The sequence below is a fragment of the Coffea arabica genome, chromosome 7e (genome assembly GCF_036785885.1).
Source record: "Coffea arabica cultivar ET-39 chromosome 7e, Coffea Arabica ET-39 HiFi, whole genome shotgun sequence".
NCBI classification, from domain to species: Eukaryota; Viridiplantae; Streptophyta; class Magnoliopsida; order Gentianales; family Rubiaceae; genus Coffea; species Coffea arabica.
This window is the reverse complement of record NC_092323.1, coordinates 7,254,898-7,278,515: the sequence shown is the minus strand read 5'-3', so window position 1 is coordinate 7,278,515 and position 23,618 is coordinate 7,254,898. Positions and strand designations below refer to the sequence as shown.

At 38.9% G+C, this 23,618-nt stretch overlaps 5 protein-coding genes across 5 annotated transcripts; 2 read left to right on the top strand and 3 right to left on the bottom strand.

Annotated features, from left to right (window-relative positions):
• Positions 1-27: 27 nt before the first annotated feature.
• On the top strand, positions 28-867 carry LOC113700402 (protein BRICK 1). Its single transcript, XM_027220839.2, has 2 exons — positions 28-369; positions 520-867. Exons 1-2 carry the CDS (start codon positions 237-239, stop codon positions 645-647), a joined length of 261 nt encoding a protein of 86 aa, XP_027076640.1. The 5' UTR covers positions 28-236; the 3' UTR covers positions 648-867.
• Positions 868-952: 85 nt separating this feature from the next.
• Positions 953-8,834, bottom strand: LOC113700399 (nodulation receptor kinase). The gene is made up of 14 exons (XM_027220837.2): positions 8,393-8,834; positions 7,033-7,552; positions 6,388-6,863; positions 6,117-6,267; positions 5,930-6,001; positions 5,146-5,217; positions 4,975-5,046; positions 4,638-4,816; positions 4,093-4,316; positions 3,589-3,715; positions 3,428-3,496; positions 2,407-2,596; positions 2,145-2,277; positions 953-1,759 (listed from the first exon to the last, which is right to left on the bottom strand). Exons 1-14 carry the CDS (start codon positions 8,487-8,489, stop codon positions 1,424-1,426), a joined length of 2,718 nt encoding a protein of 905 aa, XP_027076638.1. The 5' UTR covers positions 8,490-8,834; the 3' UTR covers positions 953-1,423.
• Positions 8,835-10,370: 1,536 nt separating this feature from the next.
• On the bottom strand, positions 10,371-12,456 carry LOC113701974 (pectinesterase-like). Its single transcript, XM_027222900.1, has 3 exons — positions 12,132-12,456; positions 11,964-12,023; positions 10,371-11,065 (listed from the first exon to the last, which is right to left on the bottom strand). Exons 1-3 carry the CDS (start codon positions 12,454-12,456, stop codon positions 10,371-10,373), a joined length of 1,080 nt encoding a protein of 359 aa, XP_027078701.1.
• A 2,820-nt stretch (positions 12,457-15,276) lies between these two features.
• Positions 15,277-18,198, bottom strand: LOC113701973 (ABC transporter G family member STR2-like). The gene is made up of 3 exons (XM_027222899.2): positions 17,612-18,198; positions 16,770-17,479; positions 15,277-16,542 (listed from the first exon to the last, which is right to left on the bottom strand). Exons 1-3 carry the CDS (start codon positions 18,095-18,097, stop codon positions 15,558-15,560), a joined length of 2,181 nt encoding a protein of 726 aa, XP_027078700.2. The 5' UTR covers positions 18,098-18,198; the 3' UTR covers positions 15,277-15,557.
• Positions 18,199-19,731: 1,533 nt separating this feature from the next.
• LOC113706030 (uncharacterized protein At4g37920-like) lies at positions 19,732-23,321 on the top strand. Its single transcript, XM_027227926.2, has 6 exons — positions 19,732-20,041; positions 20,169-20,446; positions 20,553-20,718; positions 21,670-21,914; positions 22,415-22,602; positions 22,733-23,321. Exons 1-6 carry the CDS (start codon positions 19,861-19,863, stop codon positions 22,956-22,958), a joined length of 1,284 nt encoding a protein of 427 aa, XP_027083727.2. The 5' UTR covers positions 19,732-19,860; the 3' UTR covers positions 22,959-23,321.
• Positions 23,322-23,618: the final 297 nt, after the last annotated feature.

The following is a 23,618-nucleotide window of genomic DNA, read 5'->3' as shown; positions in this document are numbered from 1 at the left end:
AAAAGGGTGAGAAAACTCCCGAAAGGAACCGCGACGAAACCAGCGAAGGTCAGCCCAGCCACCGTAAGTAACCCTTGCGCTGACGTCTCCTTTCCAGCAGGAGATTAATTAGGAAACGCAGATCTCATCTCATTTCATCAGTTGAGAGAAGAGAGAGAAGCTCAAGAAAGGAAAGCAGTTAAAGACAAGACTGAAGAAGAAGAAGAAGCGGTAGTAGTAGTAGAACTAGATTAACAATGGCAAGAGCTGGAGGAATCACGAATGCGGTGAACGTGGGGATAGCAGTCCAAGCCGATTGGGAGAATCGGGAGTTCATTTCCCACATCTCCCTTAACGTCCGTCGCCTTTTTGACTTCCTCGTTCAGTTTGGTAATCAATTTCACCTAAACAACCCAATCCCTACCTTTACCTACTTGCCTCATTTCTATTCCTTTCTCCTTTCTCTTTTGATCAGCGTCATCTGAGTTAAAGTATGCTTTAACACACTCTCTCTCTCTCTGCATTACATCTCTTCTCCAGAGGCTACAACGAAAAGCAAATTGGCGACTCTGAATGAGAAGCTTGATACGCTGGAGCGTCGTCTCGAATTGCTCGAGGTCCAAGTTGGTAGCGCTACTGCCAATCCGGCTCTCTTCACCCCTAATTGATCATTCTTCCATCTGTATATCAGTACACTACATAAAATTACGCATTTGCCTCTATGTATGTAAGCAGTTTCTCATTCGATGCGGTTCTTTCCTTCAAGTGCTTACCTTGCTACTTTTCTGTTTACTCCTGTGAGTATACTGCTAGCAATATTTGCATATCCATCCATGTATTATTATTATTTGGTTATATAGGCATTGCTAATTGAGCAATTTATGAAAATTGGATGGCTCACTTTTTCCGGTTCAATGCAGATGACATTAGAGCTGAAAAAAAAACGTCTAATTTTGAATGATTAATTGCATAGTTGTTGGAGCATTCAACTGCTTTAATTAACATTCACTGAAAATTCAGCTTAATTTCTCTTATTCGACAAGGTATTTGAATAAATAAATCATGCTTTGTGATGTTTCCAAGTGCTAATTGCTATTAGGATATCTACTCAGTTGCCTGGATAATTGATGAGGAATTGTTTACTAGTGCTATCATCTTCTGGTGTAACATATAGATGCAGTCAGTTACCATATAAACTTTCATGAAGCTTTTGTCGTCTTGTGGTCTACTAGCATCCGGAGTAGCTTGGTGCCCGCAATACATAAGGTAGGAAGTGTAAGCAAATGTTACATTGATTGCAAGTTTAGGGGATTGGAGCTAAGACTCAGTAGCGCGCTTCATTAGTAGAGTTCAGGTGTCATCCTCCAGTTTCCCATTGTCACTATGAAGAGAAATGGCTACACTGATAATGGCCTCTGAGTGAAGAATCCTGTTTATCCTATGGTCATCTCGGTTGTGGAGGAGGTGGTTGTGATAGGATTGGGGATGCTTCTGTTTGGTTGGGAGTGGGTAGAATAACAATTGGCCTCTCTAGGGAATATCGAGTTGATCCTCCAAAGCTGTCAATTGATTTCATGTATTCAGATGCATTGTTCTCTATGATCAACGCATCCTCAAGCTCCCGGACAATGTCGGCCATGCATGGTCGATAGGCTGAATAAGGTTCAATGCATGCCAAAGCCACCTCCACCACTCTCCACATTGCCTCTGCATGATACCCTCCCTTGATGCTTGGATCCACGATTTCTTCAATTCTTGAGTTCCTTATCCGGGGTTTGGCCTGCAATTGTGAATATTGCATAATTGAGGGACACAATCTAATTGATGGTGATGCTAGATATGTATGACTTCATTAGAGCGGATAGCTTATAGAGGTTGGGAAGCTACTGCTTCTATCATTGACTATTGAGTTAGCAATCGGAGCAAGCTCTGTAGCTATATGCTTTTTTCAGTAGCTACTATGTCTGGGTTAGCAGGACTGCTTAGTTTCTAGTGGTAAGTTGACTGGACCACATGTTTGTACTAAGTTGGTTGAATTTATCCTTATTCAAAGAGATGTAGCTCACATGCTGTGTTGCCTTAATGATTATCTTAAATTTTCACTGGGTAGTGCCAATGTTAAACATGGTGGTTTTATCAGCAAGTCAACTGAAATTGAACCATACCCATTCAACCAAGCTCCATTCATTTCGCGGTCTGTTTATGTTGAGAGGTTCACGACCACTTACAATTTCCAATAATACAACTCCGAAGCTGAATACATCACTTTTAGCTGACAGATGTTGGGTTGAGTAGTACCTGATGCACACAAGTTGGAATCTCTTTAATCGGTGACACACCCCAAAATAGCTCTTTAGTTAGTGACGCACCCAAAATAGCTCTTTAGGAATAAACAGAGAATGGATAAAGAGTCGCTTTGCTACTTACTCTGGATCCAAATATCCTGCTGTACCCCTTACTTCTAAAGAGGTGCCGCTGTCTCCTTCCTGAGGTGCATATTTTGAAAAACCAAAGTCTGCAACTTTTGCACACATGCTCTGATCCAGGAGTATGTTACTTGATTTCACGTCCCTATGTATTACAGAGCGTCCAGCGAATGTATGAAGGTATGTTAAACCTGGAATGAGAGTAAATTCTTCAGACCAAATAACAGAGATATTAAGCAGGAAAAGAGGGGGAAGGGGAAGTGGGGCCAACTTTATCTGATCTAACACAGATCTGAATTGAATATGGAACTGTAAGAACTCAGAGTGGTCATTATGTGATCCCTGGCCAACTGGTGCAGTTCACAAAAATAGACCACAAGGAGAAGGTTATGGATTCGTGAATTTTGTGAAATGCATATAAGACTGTGCTCCTGTAACTCTCCATTTCCCACATTCACATTCGAATCAGCCAGCAGGCACATTCATATCTATATCGGTTACTGATCCAACAGAACAAGTCAATAATATTTTATCTCATATAATGCATGTTGATGTTGAAGGAGACTTCCAGGAATAGGCCATATCTGTTAGGGACCATATGAGCTATCCTCACATCCCCCCCCCCCCCCCCCCCCCCCCAACAAACAAAAAAAAAAAAAAGGCATACATTTTATTGTATTCTATCTTCCGGTAAAAGTTGTTTACTAACTGCCCAATGTCAAAACTTCTGGTTTAGATTGTGGAATAGTTGTGACTTCTGAGGATGTCGTGTTGTAGACATCTAAAGTCAAACTGCTATTAAATAGCCAGTTTTTTGGGTGTCATGTAGGCGTCTAAAGTCAAATTGCTACAAAATAGCCAGTTTATTTGGCTGTCATGTTCATGTATGGCTAAGTTCAATCTGAAGGATGATCCCTGGAATGCGTTAATTTTCAGCTGCTTGTTTTATATTCTTCAGGAATCAGGATAGAAGATTGGCAAGATAAAGTTCTTAATAAATGCTAATGCTACATGTAACTTGCCTCGTGCAGCTCCTAGAGCTATGGAAAGCCTGGTCGGCCAGTCTAGGATTTTCCTCTTTGCCGCTTCTCCTGTTAAACATTAGAAGGATGTGAGCCATAGTTTTCTGGTTCTCAAGAAAGAAGAGCTGAAACTGCCACTATTATTTTTTATTGGGTAGTACCATATAAACGATCTTGTAGGGAGCCATTAGACATGAAGGGGTAAACAAGAATTTGCTGGTCATTTTCACAGCAGTAACCAAGCAGCGGGACCAGGTTCTCGTGACGGATAGCTGAGAGCAGGTTCAGCTGTAGAAATATTTGTAATTCAGATTTGTCAGATGACATCTAGGAAAAGAACAGTAAGATATTTTCAGTAAATGCAGCCAACAGTATATCATATAAGTACGAGTTTGTAGACATGATCTGAAAAAAAACAGTTATGCATGGCAAGTTCAAAAGAGGTGATGGAAAAGAAAAAGAATTTAAATATGGCGTTGCAATATTATGCAATGTAACTTGAGAGCTATAGCAATATGGAAATTTACTCAAGTGATTGGAGTTTGAGATTTTCACAGGGATTCACTCTTATTGCAACTGGTGAACATGGTCTCATGCCTTGTACTAACTGGAAGATTGCCAAGGAGGGTTGTTCATGGAATTATGTAATACCAGTAGATTGTTACCTCATTGTCAAATTCACGTGTTCCCTGTGTTGATGTGGCAGATCTGACCTTCACAGCCACTTCTTGGCCATCAGGAAGAGTACCCCGGTAAACAGATCCAAATCCTCCTTCACCTATTAATGTTTTATATTTCTGGGTTGCTGCTTCTATGTACTGTAGAGTGAAACTCTGGATGGATATGGACCTCAGTATGATATCTGTGCTGGGTACTGAATATACAGCATCTGCATTTTACAAGTTCAATTGGAAATCCAATTGCTAAAAATTATTGAAGTTGAGTGGCTTTTCATGAAACTATAACCAGCTAATAGTATGATTGTAAGGGCGTAACCATTTACTTGATTTTTATTTTTTTTTTGCCAAAATGAAATACTAAAATACACTAGAAACATGGAATATAGGGAACTACCATTTCTTAGTCCTTAAAGCTTATAGCCTTGAAAGTTCAAGTTACATGTGTCAGAATCAGTGTGCATTCTTTTAACTACAGCGAGGAAAGTCTTATTTTGCATTGGATTATCGACATTGATGGTTAATGTGCTTACTTTTTGTCATTGATAACCCGTTTGCATCATACTTCCTCTTGAAAATCAATTTTCCCTTTTTCCTGCAAACCAAGATTGCCCCTATAGCAATGGTAACTAGGATACATACTCCCGTAACCACGCCTATCACAACTCCCCTTGCTGAGTGCCTGGAAGCCTGATGGATACATTTGTCCTTACTGAAATGAGGAGGAAAATGAATCAGACTCTCTTGCACACAGAGACTGAAATCTTTCACAACCACACACTGAAGCATCACTTATGCATACATATCAATTAAATCTTATAAAAGATTTTATATAGCTAACACTGGCTTTCTCAAGCATAGATATCATACTCTGTGGTGAGATTGGATCTTCTAAGGCTGGCTGGAAGCCTATTGCTGAGATACGGACTGCTGTCATAATGTCTGCGGGCAGAAGGAGAAGAACCTCAGGTTAGGCACAAGGTTCTTCTAGTTAATATTGACAATAGAATACACAAGAAATCAATTCCCGACTAAACTTACAGCGTTGTCAAATTTGGCAGTGAGGTTACTAACTCTGTAATGTTTCCCACGAGACTGGTGTGACTTGTATCCCTAGAAAATGAAATGCAAATTGTTCACATAAAAACCTAGCTGCTTTTAAAAGTGAAAATATGCAGATTTCTTACTGATGGTTTTAAAAGTTTGGGTGTCACTTGTTTTGTGCTAAGTACTCTCCCCTATCTGGTGCTCATGAAAAGAGAAGCAATGTACTTATATCCTCCAAATCATTTGAGCTGATTGCCTCTCTAATTGAAGCATTTTATCATGGCTGATTGTCCTCCTGTTAATTAGAAGTATGTTGGTGGATATGCATAGACTATTTAGGGAAGAGAAATTAGCCTCTACGGCGGCTTTTCTGAGTAAAAAACCTGAATTCTATTAAAAGTATTCCTACCATATCTAATAGGAGGAGAAGTATATTAAGCTTCTTGTGCGAGGGAGATTGGGTGAGAAGCTTGTATATTACCATGAGATGGAAACAGATATGCTAGGCCTGTATGCTTAATGCTTTACTAATGAGGCTGAAACATTTGAATGCCAAATCATTCCATGACAGCGTGCACCTAAGATAAGGTTTTAATATACAATAAAAATATGATTACGCTGTGCTTTAACTTTCATCGTGCTGGATTTCTTGAGACCTTTATTATTATTATTTTTTTTTTTATTTTTTTTTACAAACTTAGTGTTATTGAAATATGTTCAAGCTTTTGGCATGATGGTGGATAAAAGGACTTCGCAAGGAAAAAAAGTATTAACATACAATTCCTTCAGATTGAACAGCTTAGTAAGGCTGGGTGGTAGTGGTCCGCCTAGCATACTGGATGAAAGATTCCTGCGGGAGAAATGCAATAAATTGACTGAGTAGATTATCAACAAAATCAAAGCAAATATAATCCGTATTGTGTATCAGATTAACCCAGATTGTGGATGAAAGCGAAAAGTCTTACATCGTGGTGATGACTGAGGTACCATTAGCAAGCTCACAAGACAATCCGGGCCATGAAATAGGGAGACAAGGATCCCCTAACCAACTCGCAAGAAGCTCATTGTCTGGATTGCCTCTCAAGAACTCATTTTTCACATCAATAATATTATCCACTGAAACGAAAGGGCGAGAGAAAATAAAGGTTTTGAAGCCGATAAATTCCTAATGAAATGCATCTAGCCATGTTTTCGTGGTAGACATCTGAACTCGTAAATTCGGGCATATTTCTGTACCTTCTTCGCGGCCTGTTTCTTGAATCAATGGGTGAACCTGCAAAATCTCATAGGCGCTGATTATAGGTCCATATTGTGACCCGTTGGAGAGCCTAACCATGGTAAGATTTAGATATCCATTGGCCGTGACATTTAAAACGACAAATCTAAAGGTGCCACTAAGCGCTACATCTACTTGTGTCTTCTTTGCATCGTTGACATACACATCAAACACCCTCTGCCCAACTTTAACTTGGTCATTGAGTTCTAGAAAGTAGAGTAATAGGTCGTAACGGTGGTAGTCCGAGTCTAGGTTGTTGTAAGAGAATTCCAGTCGTTCTGGATGGGTAAGAGCTGTTTGTAACACTTCGATTGGAGGAAATGTTAGGTTGGGAGAAGACCTGGTAACGTTGACACTAGATGATGATATGCGGTTTGCCATTGGATCACTGTACTTGTCTGCCCTCCAGATTCGATCATACCGGTCAAGAGGGTACCTAAAATTGAAATTTTGAGCCGATAAATACTAAAGTTCAGTAACAGAAACATGAACCAAATTTGAAATTCTTGGATTTAATTACGTGCAATGTGTGCATCTCCTAATGAATGAGTTTTCTCGGGTATAAGGTGAAAGTTTCAGGCTTGTAACATTTTATGATGTTATACCTGATATCCCCTCCTTCATTTCCAGCATCTACTCTATCAATAAGGTTGAGCACACTAGAGGGATCCCTGTTCAGATAATCAGAAGTTAGAGGTCTCAATTCAAGCTTTGAAATGTAAGGTACCCTTTGGCCCTGCAGCAAGCAAAAGTTAACGTAGTCCTTAGTTGCTTTGAAAATCCCTTCAACCTTCGATTCACCTGATGACTTCACTACGCCTATCACCGTGGCATCAATGGAGACATTGAAGCCAGATCCTGAAGGTCGCCTTTGATGGTCCCCAGAAAGAAATGTACCCCTTACCGAGTAGTCTTGATCCCTCTCTGTGGTCAAGTTATAACACCATTTATGACCAAGACCTGAGTCGAAAACTCTTGCTCTATTGTAGCCTGTATCGTCTTGCACTGGCGTTGTGTCTTGGCAACTTCGATTATCAGGGTACCAATAATCATCTGGTATCCAGTTTATACTTGTATTTGGCTCAACAAAATCTTTATCAGAACAGCAATGTATGCTCACAAATCCTGTTTTACAGACATTCAAAAACGTAATTAGCACCATGAATCCTTTCGGAGGTTTCTTGTCTTTCACGTGATTACTGATGTAACATACAAGCTAATTGCTGCTCATGTCAGTAAGTTTTGAAAACTAAACATTTTAGTGCTTAAAGATTTAAAGCAAAAATTGTCTAGTACCCATAATTAGTAAGAACAAACGCGTTGGTCTTGAAAGACACTAGATCTGACAGATTGTTTTAACTAGTCCATCAATTTGGGGAATAAATTAACAGTCCATTGCGCAACACATGATTTTGCAAAGAAATTGGTCCTTGCTTTTCCCTTTGGATGCCACTGGTTGTTGTACGAAACTCCAAAAGGATAAATGATGTGGATTTCTAGGCATATTGAGGACAAACTGTTCATTCTGATTTTCAGAAACTATATAAAACTGTTCCTAGCTTCAGGACCATTGCCCGAATTTTATTTTGTTTTTCTATAGCCTTGATTAATGTGATCATAAAGGACAATATTGTGATGTGGGAATCAAATTCACAACCCATCATTGGGTTTGTCCCGTTCCGGATCTGTTGTGAATCCAAATTGCCTCATAGAGGATCTGACTTGTAAGATCTTGGAGACACGAGTTTCTTTCCGGGCTTTTCATCAAGAACACTAGATCCTTCATTATTGATTCTCCAACAGTTCACTTAACACCAAAGATAAGCAAGTCCCTTTCCTCTCACATTTCTTAGTCTAGAATGAAATCGAGAATGACAAAAGATTGAGTTGAAGAATGAATTCAGACTGCAGATATAGTATACAATAGTGAACCAAACAGCACAGATACATTAAAAACAAGCATACCTGGTTGTGCGACAACAGATTGAATACACAGGAAGAGGCAGACAATGCAACAGTTGACCAAACTTCTTGTATTCCAGTTATCCAACCCTCCCATCATCCTCTTAGCATCAAATGAAATAGCCCCATGGGGTCATCAAATTCATAATCAAAATCTCCAATCTCTGTGATCAGCTGTTACAAAAACAGCTATAAGATCACCAGCCTTTTTCTCCATACCAAAATCTTCATTCCTGAACTAGTCTTCATTTTGCCCTAGTTAACGTATACGACAAGAATAATGACCTGGAACGGTACTGCCTGTGCCTGCAGACAAAAGGGCTTGCAATGCACAGAAATCAAGAATTCATGAAGAGGAAAGTAGAGTGGATGGTATTGTTCTCTGACTACAAAATCTCAAATATGGGCAGTACACTACAAAAGCATGGGGAACAAGACAGTAAGTGAGAAAGGTTGAACTGAATATAACGCAAAACATAATCACCTAAAAAATGATGAATTATGGGTAATGATTGTGATTGGCTCGTTACGTTGCCGGGTTCATTTGCAATTTTATAATTCTTGATTAATCTGGCTTAAAGTAATCGGGCGGAACCACCCTTGGCCGTCATTCATAAACTTTCATTGAGAATTCGTCTCTTTCCTTGTCTGTTACTTGGAAAGCAATGTCACGGAAATCAGCTTTGCCAATTTTTAACTCATAAAATAAAATTCGATTCCTACTTGTTAATTGCCACTTGGACTGGATGAATACCTTTTGCTTCATGTCAATTGTCAATTGCCATAAAAAAAAATAATCTTCTTTCTCTCCTTTAGTTTACAATAATAGCGTTATGCGTTACTCTTGTATTATGCTAATGATCGTACATAAAATTGGAAATTGCTGAAAACATTTTTGTACATTTCTTTTCTGAGAGTAGGCAATTTATAACCATATAAATTGGAAATTGAGCCCGACTGAAATTTTTTTTTTTTGGTCTAACAATTATATCGTGCACTTTCTCTACCAGTAAACATCTGAGAGCAAGGGTTGGCCAATCTTCTCTACCCAAAGGAATATGTTTGTGCTACCTCTTCTCAGTGTCATTTGGTCTGGTGGTACCAATTCCTCTTCTTACCATATTAGTGATTAATGCAGTCAAAAAACACTACTGAAAGATGTGTTATGGTGCAAAAATTTGTAGCACCCGTCCTGTAATTGTCGTATTTTACCTGGTCAAGCAACCTACGCGTAAGAGTAAGACCATCAAACTTGTTCTCCGGACTTAATAATTGAGATCAACGGTGTTTCCTTCACGACTTAGAGATTCCTCAAAGAAGTCTGAACGGTAATCAGAAAGTTGACAAATGATTATGAAAAAACCTCTAGTCATAGGAAATCATATTGGTCGCTGTCTCAAAAAGTTATTCCTTGTCTTACTAAGCTCAAAGTCGTTGGGCTTGCGTCAATGAAAATTGACCCCCCTGAATTCAAAGACAAATATTAATTGCGGTACTTAAATATTTCTGATTCGTGACATTTGGTAATGGCCAGAGTTTTAAAAAAATACCCTGAACTAAGATTCAGAACCAGCTGCCACCTTTCAAACAGCCAAGCCAATGGATTCAAGATCCAATCTACGAGCCCCAAAACTAGTTAAAGCACTTCAATCTTTCACTTTGACGAAATCATGATCGATCAGATTTAGGCACAGCAGCATCTGTTTTTGCCCGTCCAAGGCATTTGTTTAAGGGACTCTATGATCAACATGGGTATATATATATGTATACTGCGAACAGAATTTGTTTAACTTGGATCATATGCTTTCCAAGAGGAAGAAGTCGATTCTCTAATAAAACCTGTGCTAGTATTAATAACTTAATTGCAAATATCCCTTAATTAATCTTCATATTTCAGAAGTATAAATACCTATTGCCGAATGCTTCGCAGGATAAGAATAATTAAATAAATTAATAGTACTAACTTGCGCCAGTGCTCAAACTAAAAGAGGCCACTCGTAAAAGGGATTCCAGTCTCTGGAAGCCAAGAATCCCCTACAATAAACTGGCCAACAGTGAACGGCATAGCATCGCTGGGTTGGCTGAGAACTTTGTATCCTGGCCATGGAACTCGACCGCCTGTGGCTGCGCCCGGTCCGGAGTTCAGATACTCACGATAAGTAACTGTGGATGTGGAATGGCCGGGCCACTCAAGCCATCCAGCAGGGTTAATGAAGCTGTCCAAGAATGACTGCATCACAATCACTGTGGACAAGGAAGTCCATGGCCGCCCAAGATATGCACCGTTAAACTCGTTTTTGCTTCCTGGTACCCGTGCCCGTGGGGCGGTTGTTAACGTGCAGTTATGGATTACAAATCCAGATTTCTTTCCATCATTCTTGTTCCCTTGAGCCGTGAAGGTGATCATTTCGCTGGCGGCTGGGAGGGCATAAAGGTGGCATAGCTGGAAAACTGCTGCTGCGTGACCAAAGATGAAGTCCACGGTTCCATAGATATCGCATTCTCTGTAGAATTGTGCCCCAGCTTTTGCGTACAAGGTGTCGTGATACCCAAGGAACCGGCATCTGTAGAACGATGACTGGTCAGCTTCGCTCAGAAGTGCTACGGCTTGATTGCCCTCTCCTGCGGGGTTCTCAAATGCAATAAACTGGGCCATGAATCCGTCACCATAAACAGCTGAAACAAATAAAAAGGTGTTACGCTGCAGTAGTCAGAATAATATATGCGGTAAGATTTAGAATATTAACCTCTCTGTAAAACAAGAATTACTAAAATAGGCGGATGTATTGATAAATTCAGCTTAATTTTTTAATTAAGCAAGATTCACCCATTCTTACATCGTAGATAGGAAGCACTCCCGTCTAATATTGGGGTTTGAAACGGGCACAATTGGCTTTTGGTACAATTCATGCAGTTGTTGTATATATATATATATATTTTTTTTTTAAAAAAAAAAGTCAATATACTCAAATGTGGTTGCATGTATTCATTTAATAAATGTAATTGATCTACCATTTTACGTATTGCGAAATTACAACTTATCTACCCCTACGTCTACGTGCATGCATGTAACCATGAAAACAAGATCAACAAAATTTACTCACAACATCAAACTAAGAATTGCTATCCTCGTCAAGGCATGCGTGTTAGACAAACTAAGAATCGTAATTGCCTCTTTTTTCTTTTTTTTTTAAAAAAAGAATCGTAATTGTGATTAGGTATTATGAGTAGTTTCTCATAACCTAATTGTAACATGCCCAATGGCCTCCATCTTTCCATATTCAAAAAAAAAAAAAAAAGGCAGACTTTCTGTTTTTGATTGTTTGACTTTCCATTTTATTCGTCAAAGAGAGATTTTTTTTTTGTTTTCTGCATAGTGACCCTGACAAATAAAAGACTAGAAATCATGCTATATCCCGTACGTGCAACAAACTCTTACAGATCTAAGACTACATATACTGATTGTCCTCAATTTGCTTAAAGCACAGCGATCGAGACAAGTGCTTGCTGAAAAAAGTATTTCCAGAATCAAAATCCCGGTATATATTGTTTTGGCAGACTTATCTCGTGATACATTCGTTAAAAGCATATGCAAAATCCGATGACAACCATATTATTTTTAGATTCCATATACCTGTAAACACAAAGACGCAAAAAAATTTTTTTTTTAGATCTTTACTATGAATATTCAGGAAAGCTAATGAATCAGAAAAGCTAGGAAGCCTTAAGCCCTTGTACTTACAAAAGGTGGCTGTTTCCCAAGTTTCGAAGTCAGGGACCTTTCTGTTCATGGTGATCTTGGTGACATCTGCACCATCCCCTATCAAAGCAATATTGGTCTTTTCCTTGGAGATGCATACGATCTCCTGGTAGACACCCGCCTCAACATGTATGTAGTACCTGGACTCGCTACCACTTGGGGCCGCGGCGATGGCGTCCATCACCTTCCTGAACGCTCCCGGTCTTGACAAAGACACGGTAGCATTAAAAGCAAAGTCACTTGGTAGGGCATCAGAACAACCCATTGCCAACGGAAATAGAAGAGCCAAGAGAATAACCTTCGACATTGACATAGCGTTCAACCAGAGAGAAAAGACAGTACTAAAGGAGAAAGAGGGGGCTGCTGGTGAGGTTTAAGCATGGGTTCTTGGTTTCATTTATAGGTTTTTTGGCCAATTTCTGCATGGAAATCCCGACTTTGAATAGCAAGAGACTGATTCAGAAAATGGAAATACATGCATGAGTGATGCATGCTTTCCTTCCGGAGACTCTGGTTGCCCTTAGAACAATTAACTTCCATTTGTTTTGGTAAATTAAACAAGACACATAACCTAAAACGATACACTTACTATTAAGAGACGGTAGCTTATATTACTAAATAACGTCATGATCAATAAGCTAGGTGTCGAAATATTAGCTAACATCTCAAAGTAGTAAAGTGCTTGGACACGATGATGTTAGGAGGGCTAATCAGATTAGCACCAAACTTCCTAGCAAAAAAAAAAAAAAAAGTCAAATTCTCGACCCTTTTAATGGTCAAAATAATTCCTTTACGGTGAATTGACTCTATAACTCAATGTCTGTTGCCGATTTTTAATGCACGCTAACATGTGAACTCACATTCTTCGGGAAAGTAAATCTGTTTTCATGAATCCCTACTGGAGAATTTTGGGCAATTAGGAAACATGTTCCAAAGTGTGCTCAACCTCCGGGATACTAGGTTTTGGTTTTGGTTATGGTTATTCTGGAGGGAGAAAGGTCCCAAAAATTCTGAGTAATTAGGAAACTTAGTCTCCATTGGAGGTAGATTCCACGTAAGTAATTAAGATGAATTTGAAGTAAAGTTACTGATAAATGCTCCAAGCGTGCAGAAGCTCCAGACCATTTATTCCATATCTTTGTTCTACACATTTATTTTATTTTAAATTTTCAACAAGGTATTAGGACATCATCCTGCTTACGAAAATTAATGAGGAAAACAAAAAGGGCATAATGCTACCATTGTTTTTAACGTAGGCTTGGCATATTCCGGGCATTGACATTTTCTCAATGCAAAAAGAATATACCTTTGGTCTAAGTTTTCTGGCCCTTTAAATTGATTACAATCCCATCAATGAGCAATATTTAATAGTTTAAGCCTTCTTAAATTTGTCGAAGGCCCCTAATTGCATCCTGCTATCCTGATCTGATCTAGTTATATGCAAGAATTGGATTGTGTGGGGATCCCAAATCCAGCATTTGAGTTTTCATCAGCATTAAAAACCGAGAACTGCTCAAGGAACAAGAAAAATTAAGCATGTTTTTGTCCCTAGCAACGAATTATTGATCACCATCTTGTCATAGACACAAGAGAAGCAAAGGTGCGGACACAGCTCACTTTCTTTGTCGTGGAAAATATCATCGTCAATATGTTTAAATTGATGCAAAAATGAAATGGGAGTAAAAAACAATTTCCAGAATGATGTCATATTCATGGACTCCCATACTTGTTCTTTTATCAGCCTTTTGCAATTTAACGTTATTCAGTTGTTACGTGAGTAACTAAGAACCTTTTTTTTTTTTTTTTGTTTCTTTGGTCTCAAAAATGTGTTTGTTTGTGTTTGGGGTTGGATTTTTGTGGTTGTTTTGTGTGTGTGTGTGTGTGTGGGGTGGGGAAGGAGAGAAGAGAGTTGGTGGACTGTGGTGAAGGGTCCGTAAAAGTGGGGTGGTCCGATGATGGGTGGGTGTGGAACTATCTGCTATCGTAATTTGCAGTGCCATATTGGATTTACAAGTAACATTCAATCTCAGAAGAAGTTTTCTGGTTCATTTTATCTATTTTCCCTTTTCAATTGCACATCTGTTGTAACTCTTTTTCAGAATTCAGGAGTGGATAAAATGTCTACAGACAGACAGGTTATTAGTAGTTTTTTGGGTAAATTATCTTTTATTCTCGTGTGATTTATTGTTTTATCATATAATCCTTTATATTTAAAAATCTATATATAACTCCTCATAGTTTAGATTAATATGTCACCGTTAACTTTTTCATTAAAACCAACTCTCAATAGTAAAGAGTGAAAATCAAACTAATAAATTGACAAATTTTACTCTTTCATTACTTCATTTTTTCCCTCCAAACGTAAAAAGAAGAAATTAAAATTAAAAATAGATAAATATGAAGTAGAAAATACCATTAAAGATTGAATAAATCTTATATACGCTATCACTATTGAATCCATGACGTATGTGCAAAAATTGAATTTTAAATTCAAATTTTGTATAATTATTATTCATCCAAAACTGACTGTGTATACAATATCAGTATAGGAAAGATTAAATCTTAAAGATTTAGTTAAAAAACCTATAATGATATTCGTATTTAAAAAAAGATTTGGTATTTTTGTATTTTTGTATTTCCCTTCCATCCTTTTTGTTTCTTTTTTATTTTCCTTCCATCTCTTTTGTATGTAAAGAAAATTAAGCTTTTGTAGGCCAAAGTGTAGGTTTTCAAAATCACCTTTTCTCTTCTCCTCCCCTCTCCCCAAGAGAGAGTGAGAGAAAGAAGAAGAAAAAAAGTAGTGAAAGGATGAATTTGTTAATTTATTATTTTAATTTTAATTTTTTTACTATTGACCGTTAGTTTTAACAAAAAAAAAACTAACGGTGACACTTTAATCCAAACTATTAAAGATTATATATAGGTTTTTTAAACCATAGGAGATTATGTGAGAAAACACCAAACAATAGGGGATAAAAGGTAATTTATCCAGTCTTTTTTTAGCTAGATGATTGTGGGGTGATTCCTTCACTTTTGCCACCGGAGGTGATCAAGAATCTTAGCATGTTATTATGTGAAATCGTTAATCAATCCTACAAAACGAGTAGCTGAAAACCTCCACATTAAGTATACATAAAAGATATTTATTTTCCATGACGGCTACCAAAAATAAACCAATTTCAGCTAATTACATGAGCACGATCTCACTCCAATGCTACAGATAAAATGTGTTTCATGTCTACAATTGCTGATTTTGACTTGACCATGAAATTCAGGGATGCAATAGCAAGGGCAAAACACAGGAAGTTAACTAGGAGAGATCCTCGTATGGAGGTTGTTTACAGCTAACATCCTGTGTTGGAACATGTCGAAGATGATCAATCCTTCTAATTCCATTGATGTCACTGTTTATGTCCTCTGGTTCTTTGAAAAGAAGCGCAGAACCACGTAAAAAAGAATTCTGTAGAGGACAGCCCATCCCAACATGAAGTAGACCTTTTCCAACTTTTTTGATTCCTCTGTACGAATATGTAGCGAATTCAAAATCCCAAATCCAGTTACTTCTTGTCCTATTGGATTTTTTCCAAAACTAATTGGAGTCTGGTATTGATTCATCAGAAGCCCTTCATATGGATATGTCATCGTTGAAATGTAGTTCATCCATTTCCAATATTTGGGGATATCATGGCTGTTCAAGAAGTACCCGCAGAACAAGAAGAACAGAGCAGTGAATGCAATTACTGCTGCATAGCCAAGTATGTAATTCGGCACGATTGAGCTAACGAACACCACAAATGAGTTGGTGGACAAAAGGGACATGTAGAGAACGAGCAAGAAATAAAGGAATGGCCCGCGAAGCTTCAATGCGAACCAAACAATGACAGCATAAGCTGCAGCCTGGATTGCAAGAAAGGGAAGGTAAGTGATTAGACCAGCAATGGTATATGATGAGGCTCTGTAGGCATTATGAGAAGTTTCGCGAACAAAGATGAAACGTTCCTGGATGAAAGCAGGGACAGCATCATTGGAAGAAAAGAAAAAGAGACAGACTGTAAAGATGAAGAAACTAATACGGTCTGTAATTCCTTGCATGTTTTTTGGAGGGTGCCAGAACATTGTTGCCATCATGATGCCCATTACTATTAGGACCATTAGTCTGGAAAGGAAAAGTTCAGGGGTCCGCCTGATGGTTATGAAGTTTCGGCGCATGAGTATCCAAGTCTCAAGGAAGAAGGAATTCGAAAATTTTGGTCCTAGATGGAGGTATGCCCTCTTGTCTGGAGCAACATCTGGGGTCAGATAGTCATTCTCATTCACAGTGTAATCGCTGCTATGAGGTGTTGGAGTGCCTTGAAGCATATCACTGGAGGAGGTGTAGTAGCCTGGTGATGAACTGCACAATTGCGGAGAGAGAGATTAAGGGAAAACTATAAAAACCAAATGATTTGAGACCCTAATTAGACGTTAAAATTTTGTCAGAAACTGTACAGATAAGCATAATCAGTAAGAGGCTAAGAGCAATGGTGGAGCTCTTACTGGGATGAATTTAGTTTAGACTTAGATAGCTTGAAAATTGGAATTGGAAACAAGAAATTGAGAATTGAAGACTATGGCGTTTACCTCATTGGAAGTCTATGGTCCGGGTGTTGCCTAGTTGGTGTAAACATCAGTGCTTGCATAATTCCACTTTGGGTCCAAGACCTTGATGTGTTCCATGGACTCCTCACACTATTATCAAATTCATCATCTGCTCCAGATTGTAATCGAACGTTTTTTCCACTTTTGTCTCTCATTTCATTTGCCCGCTGACCAGAACGTGGAGCTGGAGATGGAGATGGAAGGACAGTAGAAGTTGAGAAACCATCTGCAGATAATGATGGAGGTTTCATCCCAGTAAGGGTAAATGCTGCAAGAGCCTCAACTCCTAGCTCAGACTGATCATACTCTTGGATCACATCAATCAGGTACTCTATGGAGTTTTCCCCTTTTGGGACTTTGCGCCCCATGCGCCCCAGATGGAGAGTCACATCCTTGGGAGATCCTTGGTACATTAGCTGTCCACGAGCTAGGATTATGAGATGATCAAGAAGCAACTGGATACGGGACGAAGGCTGGTGAATTGTCAGTATTACAGTGCTCCCTGTTCGTGCGATATCGTGTACTTTCTCAATAACACTGTGAGCACTGGTGGAATCTAGTCCTGAAGTAGGCTCATCCAAGAAGAGTAATGTAGGTCCATGTATGATATCAACGCCGATTGAGACCCTACGACGTTCACCTCCGGACACTCCTCGAGTTCCTTCATCCCCTATGTAAGTGTTCCTAGTGGTCTACAAGGAAAAAATGCAAGCATTAGATTGCGTACTTATGATTTTATTCTGGTACTGAAAGGCAAAAAACTGTCCAAACGTTTACTACTTCAACTTGCAAAAGAGACAAGGAAGAGAGGCTGGTGAACTTACGGATAGACCAAGTTGCTCGATCAGCTGCTCAACGCGCTGTCTTTTCTCTGACCTTGAGATTGGTCCGAGTCTGAAATCGGCAGCAAACATTAGTGTCTCATAGACTGTCAGCATTGGGAAGAGTCTATCATCCTGCATTATATATGCTGAAGTTCTTTTGATCAAACTTGGACTAGTGTCCATCCCATCCAAGGAAACTCTTCCCCTCAGACTTCCACTGGCAATTCTTCCGGCCAATCCATCCAAGAGTGTTGATTTCCCAGCTCCACTTGGACCCATAACTGCTGTGATGCATCCTTTTGGTGCATAGCCAGTGATCTTATGCAATAAGTCGACTTCCTTACTCACCCATTTACCATCCTCCTCCTTCTTCTTTATGATAGTGTATGTAAGGCTTGAGAATTCTACGCCTCCAGTGAAGTGGGTCGGTTTCCCTATTTCGATTGCTATATCAGGACGATGGCCATTATTTGCAGCTCCCATCATCGGTAAACCTTAGCTTGTTTGGCTCCAAGAAATATATTGGATGAATGTGGAGAGAATTGTTGAGACAAGGCTTAGTTTTGAGCCTTTTTGTTTATGTTATTTTTGGCCTCCCAACTATTCAGAATGCCTTTGACGGGGGGGAATTAAAAGGACGCAGAGATGGAGAAAAGAACTTCTACAGCCGGTGGGGCCTAATAGAGGAGGCTATTCCAAAGTTTACACATTCCAACTGAGCATTGAGTAGTCCGGTTTTAATCGTTTTGATCGAAAAAGGAGAATATGCCATCTTGTTTGCTTCATCCCTTTTGTATCTATCTTATGTTACCAATCCTGACAAATCTTTCTACTTCATGATGTTCTTTGATAAAATTTTCTCTGTTGGCAGATGTATGGACGGATCACTGAAATGCTCAATGATTTGCTCACAAATGTACGCTATTGTGTCGATTTATGTAAACTACTATTCAAGCTATTCTGCAATACTTGTAACATAGAACTGCCAAAATGGCAACTTGGCCAATTACCACGCTGAGGATTCTAGTACATTTCAATTAATTTTACCTTAAAAAGTAGTTAAGATGAGGCCTCAAATGCACATGCATAAGACATCCTTTTCAATCAACATAATTATACTCCCAACAAAAAGTGGTGATTTTGGCATAGTTACTGGTGCAAATTCTGCCCTATCAGTTTAAAGCAAAATGTGCGGAGAATTAGAGTGTCCATTAGCTGATTAGCTATCTACAGCTAGATTTTGTAAGTTATTCAGCTCATGGCTAATGCTCTGTACTTTTAACGTCTCTGTCCAAAACGCCAACGCCTAAAGGTCATTCTCAGAATGCGGTTATGGCAACACTTCTAGAGCATATGCGGTGGTGTAGAACAGCAAAGAACTGGCATCAATCGTGACCCACTAGGTGGTTGCATAGAGCTGAATTAACTGAGCTCTGTTCAATGACTAAACCGTGAAAATTACCATGGTTCCCTGAGCTACAAAATTTCGGTTGCACTAGCAGGTTACCATTAGCTAGGAACACTCAGGTCTCCCTGGTTCCTCCCTTCGAGCTTGTTTCCAAAACTCTTGTTTCATCGGATAGTTTTGACTATAATGATTTATAGTGCTAATTGATTGTGATGTTAACTTTTGATTACTGAAGTTTGTGAGTTGTGACAAGCCACCAACATTTTGATAATGTAATAGGATTCCCTCGGTGGCTACTGGCTCGGCCTGAGCTAATGCATCCAAATAACATATTTTAACTCAATTTGTCCTGTACTCAAAAGGGGATCCTCTACCCTTATTTGATCTTTTAAATCAGAAGTGTTGGATGATAGTAATGATTTTGTAGTGCCTTTTACCATACTGAGGTGCTTATTTCTTCTACTGTTAACGATGTTAATTAAAAACTGCAAATATTTCACCAGCACAAGTAAAAATACGTATACAGCTATTAAAGGAAGTGTCAAAAAAAAAAAGAGTTAAGGGCTATGAAAAGAAAAGTTAAATCCATTTAGGCATGGGCATCCCACGGTCCATGGGACCTTAGATTGAGGGATCGACATCCTTCTATGATTTCCCTACCTGCTGCGTAGCAAGTAACCAAGAATCTACAGAAATGTAAGGGGTTTAGATGGGTTTTGTAGAAATCAGCTGCACGACGACGTAACAAAGGGGCGGTTTAATCGTCCGAGTTTCTACTCTTCCCAACTGTTCCTAACTCTCTCCCTCATCTTTCATTCCCGGCAACCAAGCCAAGCAAAGCATGAGCAATCTATTAGGCTTGCAAACATCCCTCTTCACCACCTTCTTCTCATTTGCCCCAGAATTACCCTTAAATCCCCCCAAAATTTCCACCACGTCCTCTTCCCTTCTTCTTCTACCCTGGGAGCTTTCCCACATTCCCAAATCCAAGAAATTCATACCAACAAACACTTCCATAACCAGTAAGTAAAACACACATAAAAAGTCATTCTTTCCACCAAAGATGTCTCTTTTATTGGTTTTAAAATTCTGGGTTTACGGTATTAATGGGTCTTTCTCTTTTTTCCCTTTTTTCCATTTTGGGTTCAGGGACTCTGGTGAGTAGTGTGTCTAGTGAATCCGTACAGGAAGTAGTTGACGTTGAAGTTGCAGATGGCCTGACAATGACCCAATTTTGTGACAAGATTATCGAACTATTCTTGAATGAAAAACCCAAGTCAAAAGATTGGAGGAAGTATTTGGTATTTAGGGAAGAGTGGAAGAAATACAGGGATAGGTTTCACAGTCGGTGCTTATCTCGAGCTGATGCTGAAAATGATTCTGAAATGAAGCAAAAGCTGATTACTTTATCAAGAAAAGTGAAGAAGGTATTTGATGAATTTCATCATGCTTTTCTTTTTTCTTTTCAACTGAGATTGAGGCATGTTGTAATCAGTTTTGAGTATTGGAACTAATCGGTATTGAGTATTACAGATTGATGATGAAATGGAAAGGCATACTCAACTTCTTAAAGAGATTCGAGATAGCCCCTTGGACTTGAATGCAATCGTTTCTAAAAGGCGCAAGGATTTCACTGGGGAGTTTTTCCGCTATCTTACTCTGCTTTCCGAGACATGTGATACTTTGGAAGACCGGGATGGTAAAAAGTTTTGCATTTTGTGCGTCTAAGTTGCTAGAATGAAATAATTTGATGATCTAAACAACTGACAGAAATTTAGGAGTGTCATTTATCTATTTGTCGTTTTCAATTCAAATAATCTGTTAATTGTTATTATGAAACAGTGAGCTGTGAAACATGTCCTACTGCGAAGAGTTATGTTTCTTTGTTGCTCCATTCATCATTAAGACTTGAGAGGATAAATTAGAAGGTTTGGTTTGTAATGATCTTATAAGCTAGATGTTTATTTAGACAAATAGGTAACTCACTTCCTGACATTTTAGCTACCTGATGGTTATTTTAGGACTGCTTGTGTTGCTGCATCTCAATTGCTGAATTCTAGTCATTAGGTTCTTTATTCTGACAAAAAATGGACGATGGACTTGTGCATACTGTTACTAGGTCATGATAAACTTGTCTATTGTTAGATGACAAACATATTCATATTGATTTATGCTGACTTAGGAATCCCATGGGATATACTAATACAAAATTAATGTCAAGTTCAGTAAAGTTTGAATGGAAAACAAGGTCCTTGGTTCTCGTCTTATTGGTATTCTTTTGACTTGGAACTTTCCCATGTAAAGAGTGCAAAAGCTTCAACCCCTTGAGATTTCTGAGCTTGGTCTAGTCTCCAGGCACCTCTGTTTGTATATTGTTCAAAACAGAAGTGCAATCAAGTTTGAACAGCTATAGTCATTCTTATATATCGTGCAATGCCCACTAATGATTTCATCTAGCTTGCAAGCATCTATCATTAAATTAGTTAATTCTTAGTGGCATGATACTTCATCACAACATAAACTAACATGATGCGTTTCATTGTGTTCGGGCCGAGGTGGGAGGGGATGGGGATTGTTCTTGTATAAACAGAAGCAAAATAATGCCAATTTTCTGTCAACCTATGATGTTGTCATATCATTGGTTAAACAGCATTGGCTAGACTTGGGGCTAGATGCTTGTCAGCTGTCAGTGCTTTTGATAACACCCTGGAGAGTGTGGAGACATTAGATTCTGCACAAGCGAAATTTGATGACATCTTGGGGTCAGTGTCAGTGGACGCGGCATGTGAAAAGATCAAAAGTCTTGCCAAGGCAAAAGAACTTAGCCCTTCATTGATCCTATTGATAAACAGTGCTTGGGCATCGGCAAAGGAGTCCCCTACAATGAAAAATGAGGTATGAGCATTAGTAGGTCGCTAAACGAAGTTCAGTGATATTTGAAATTTAAATTGCACATCCTCCTGCTTATTCCTGGGTTTTAAAGTGACTTCCACTTAGATTTTATAACGGCAATTAAACTTCCTTGTGCCAATCTTGCCAAGGGAGTCACTTGAAAGTCCAAACTCCCTTGAATTAACACATGTGATAAAGATACTGCAATTTAAAAGACCAGAGGTAAATTTTTACACTCGTTGCAGTTTTACATGCAGTGATTGATGTTATCAACCCAATTTTGTCCCCACCACACCCAAAGGATTAGGATTGTCTTACCCTGCTTAATTTGAAGTGTCACTAGTTTAAGCCTGCAATATATGGAGATATCAGTCCTAATCGTTCGTAATCCAAGATCTTTTCTTGTCTCCATATTTGTCAAGTGTTTCCTGGCTATTATTTGTTTAAGTGTTTATTCAATATTTCAGCGTCCTTGACTTGGACCGTGGTCTTGGCTAATACAGGTGAAAGATATAATGTATCGACTGTACAAGGCCACTCAAAGTAGTCTGAGGAGTATTGCTCCAAAAGAAATAAAGCTACTTAAGTATTTGTTGAACATCATCGACCCTGAAGAGCGATTTTCGGCACTGGCCACAGCCTTCTCCCCTGGGGACGAACATGATATGAAGGACCCAAAAGCTATATACACGTAATAGAGCTCTACATTTCTTTCTTTGAGGTTGTGATAATATTACGTGATCTTTTGCTTCTTTCTAAGTTTGACAATATTTGGCATTTCTATCTTTTTCTCCCTTTTTTTTTTGGACGGGGTGGGGCAGTACTCCCAAGGAGCTACATAAGTGGATTAAAATCATGCTTGATGCTTACCATCTGAGCAAGGAAGAGACTGAAATAAGAGAAGCGCAGCAGATGAACCAGCCTGTTGTTATCCAGAGACTTTTCATCCTAAAGGAAACAATCGAAGAGGAATATTTAAGTCAAGAAGGCAAAAGAGAGAGAGAGATGGTAAATCAGAGGAGTTGTGAGAAAGCATCCCATCTGTAGATATCATCACACCTACATTAAGCCAGAAGATCTGCTCATGTTGTCGAGTCGTCAAGCGCAATTCTGAAATCTTCTCTTGTATCTCAGTGTACCTGGTTAAATGTTGTAGCCGCCAAATGCTGTTATAGTGTTATGTATCACATCATAGTAACTTTTGGCAAAAACTTAGATAGACCTGGTCTTGGAGATCACGTGACTCAAATTTTATCACATATTCCATTCTTGGATTAGCGAGTTGGCGTAACGATATTGGGATCACATGGTCTACATAAATCATGTCTATCCAAGTGTTTGCTATAACTTCGTCCCGCGGGTTGAGGTACTTCAATAAATTGTTTACAATCACATGCAGCAGTTTGTATAGTCATGGGTTACTGGACTCTCTTTGATTTTGAGAAAATATATATAAGCTATGGAGAAACACTTGCTGTTAATAAAAAATTCAATACTTGGTTGTCATGATGGTTCATGGAAGACGAAGCACAATTTTGCCTTGTAAATTTTAAGCACAGTACTAATAAAGAGATAAGTAATGAATGGTTGTGTCGATCATTTTGAAGCGCTACCCCAAAAAAAAAATTGTTAAGTAATCGTAAAAAGCTGCTGTAGGTAACCTTACCGTTATAGGAAATCGGGTCGGGTAGCCTCGTGGTTCGGGTT

Excerpts from the sequence above, each read along its gene's own strand:
- LOC113700402 (XM_027220839.2), top strand. The coding sequence starts at position 237 with ATGGCAAGAGCTGGAGGAATCACGAATGCGGTGAACGTGGGGATAGCA. Across the intron at positions 370-519 it reads TGACTTCCTCGTTCAGTTTG|AGGCTACAACGAAAAGCAAA; the intron begins GTAATCAATTTC and ends TCTCTTCTCCAG.
- LOC113700399 (XM_027220837.2), bottom strand. The coding sequence starts at position 8,489 with ATGATGGGAGGGTTGGATAACTGGAATACAAGAAGTTTGGTCAACTGT. Across the intron at positions 5,047-5,145 it reads CTGCCAAATTTGACAACGCT|ACATTATGACAGCAGTCCGT; the intron begins GTAAGTTTAGTC and ends TTCTGCCCGCAG. Across the intron at positions 1,760-2,144 it reads AATGGAGCTTGGTTGAATGG|GCCAAACCCCGGATAAGGAA; the intron begins GTATGGTTCAAT and ends TCACAATTGCAG.
- LOC113706030 (XM_027227926.2), top strand. The coding sequence starts at position 19,861 with ATGAGCAATCTATTAGGCTTGCAAACATCCCTCTTCACCACCTTCTTC. Across the intron at positions 21,915-22,414 it reads CCCCTACAATGAAAAATGAG|GTGAAAGATATAATGTATCG; the intron begins GTATGAGCATTA and ends TGGCTAATACAG. Across the intron at positions 22,603-22,732 it reads GACCCAAAAGCTATATACAC|TACTCCCAAGGAGCTACATA; the intron begins GTAATAGAGCTC and ends GGGGTGGGGCAG.
- LOC113701974 (XM_027222900.1), bottom strand. The coding sequence starts at position 12,456 with ATGTCGAAGGTTATTCTCTTGGCTCTTCTATTTCCGTTGGCAATGGGT. Across the intron at positions 12,024-12,131 it reads TTGGGAAACAGCCACCTTTT|GTATATGGAATCTAAAAATA; the intron begins GTAAGTACAAGG and ends TTGTGTTTACAG. Across the intron at positions 11,066-11,963 it reads TGCATATGCTTTTAACGAAT|CTGTTTATGGTGACGGATTC; the intron begins GTATCACGAGAT and ends TATTTGTTTCAG.
- LOC113701973 (XM_027222899.2), bottom strand. The coding sequence starts at position 18,097 with ATGATGGGAGCTGCAAATAATGGCCATCGTCCTGATATAGCAATCGAA. Across the intron at positions 17,480-17,611 it reads TCGAGCAACTTGGTCTATCC|ACCACTAGGAACACTTACAT; the intron begins GTAAGTTCACCA and ends TTTTCCTTGTAG. Across the intron at positions 16,543-16,769 it reads GACCATAGACTTCCAATGAG|TTCATCACCAGGCTACTACA; the intron begins GTAAACGCCATA and ends GCAATTGTGCAG.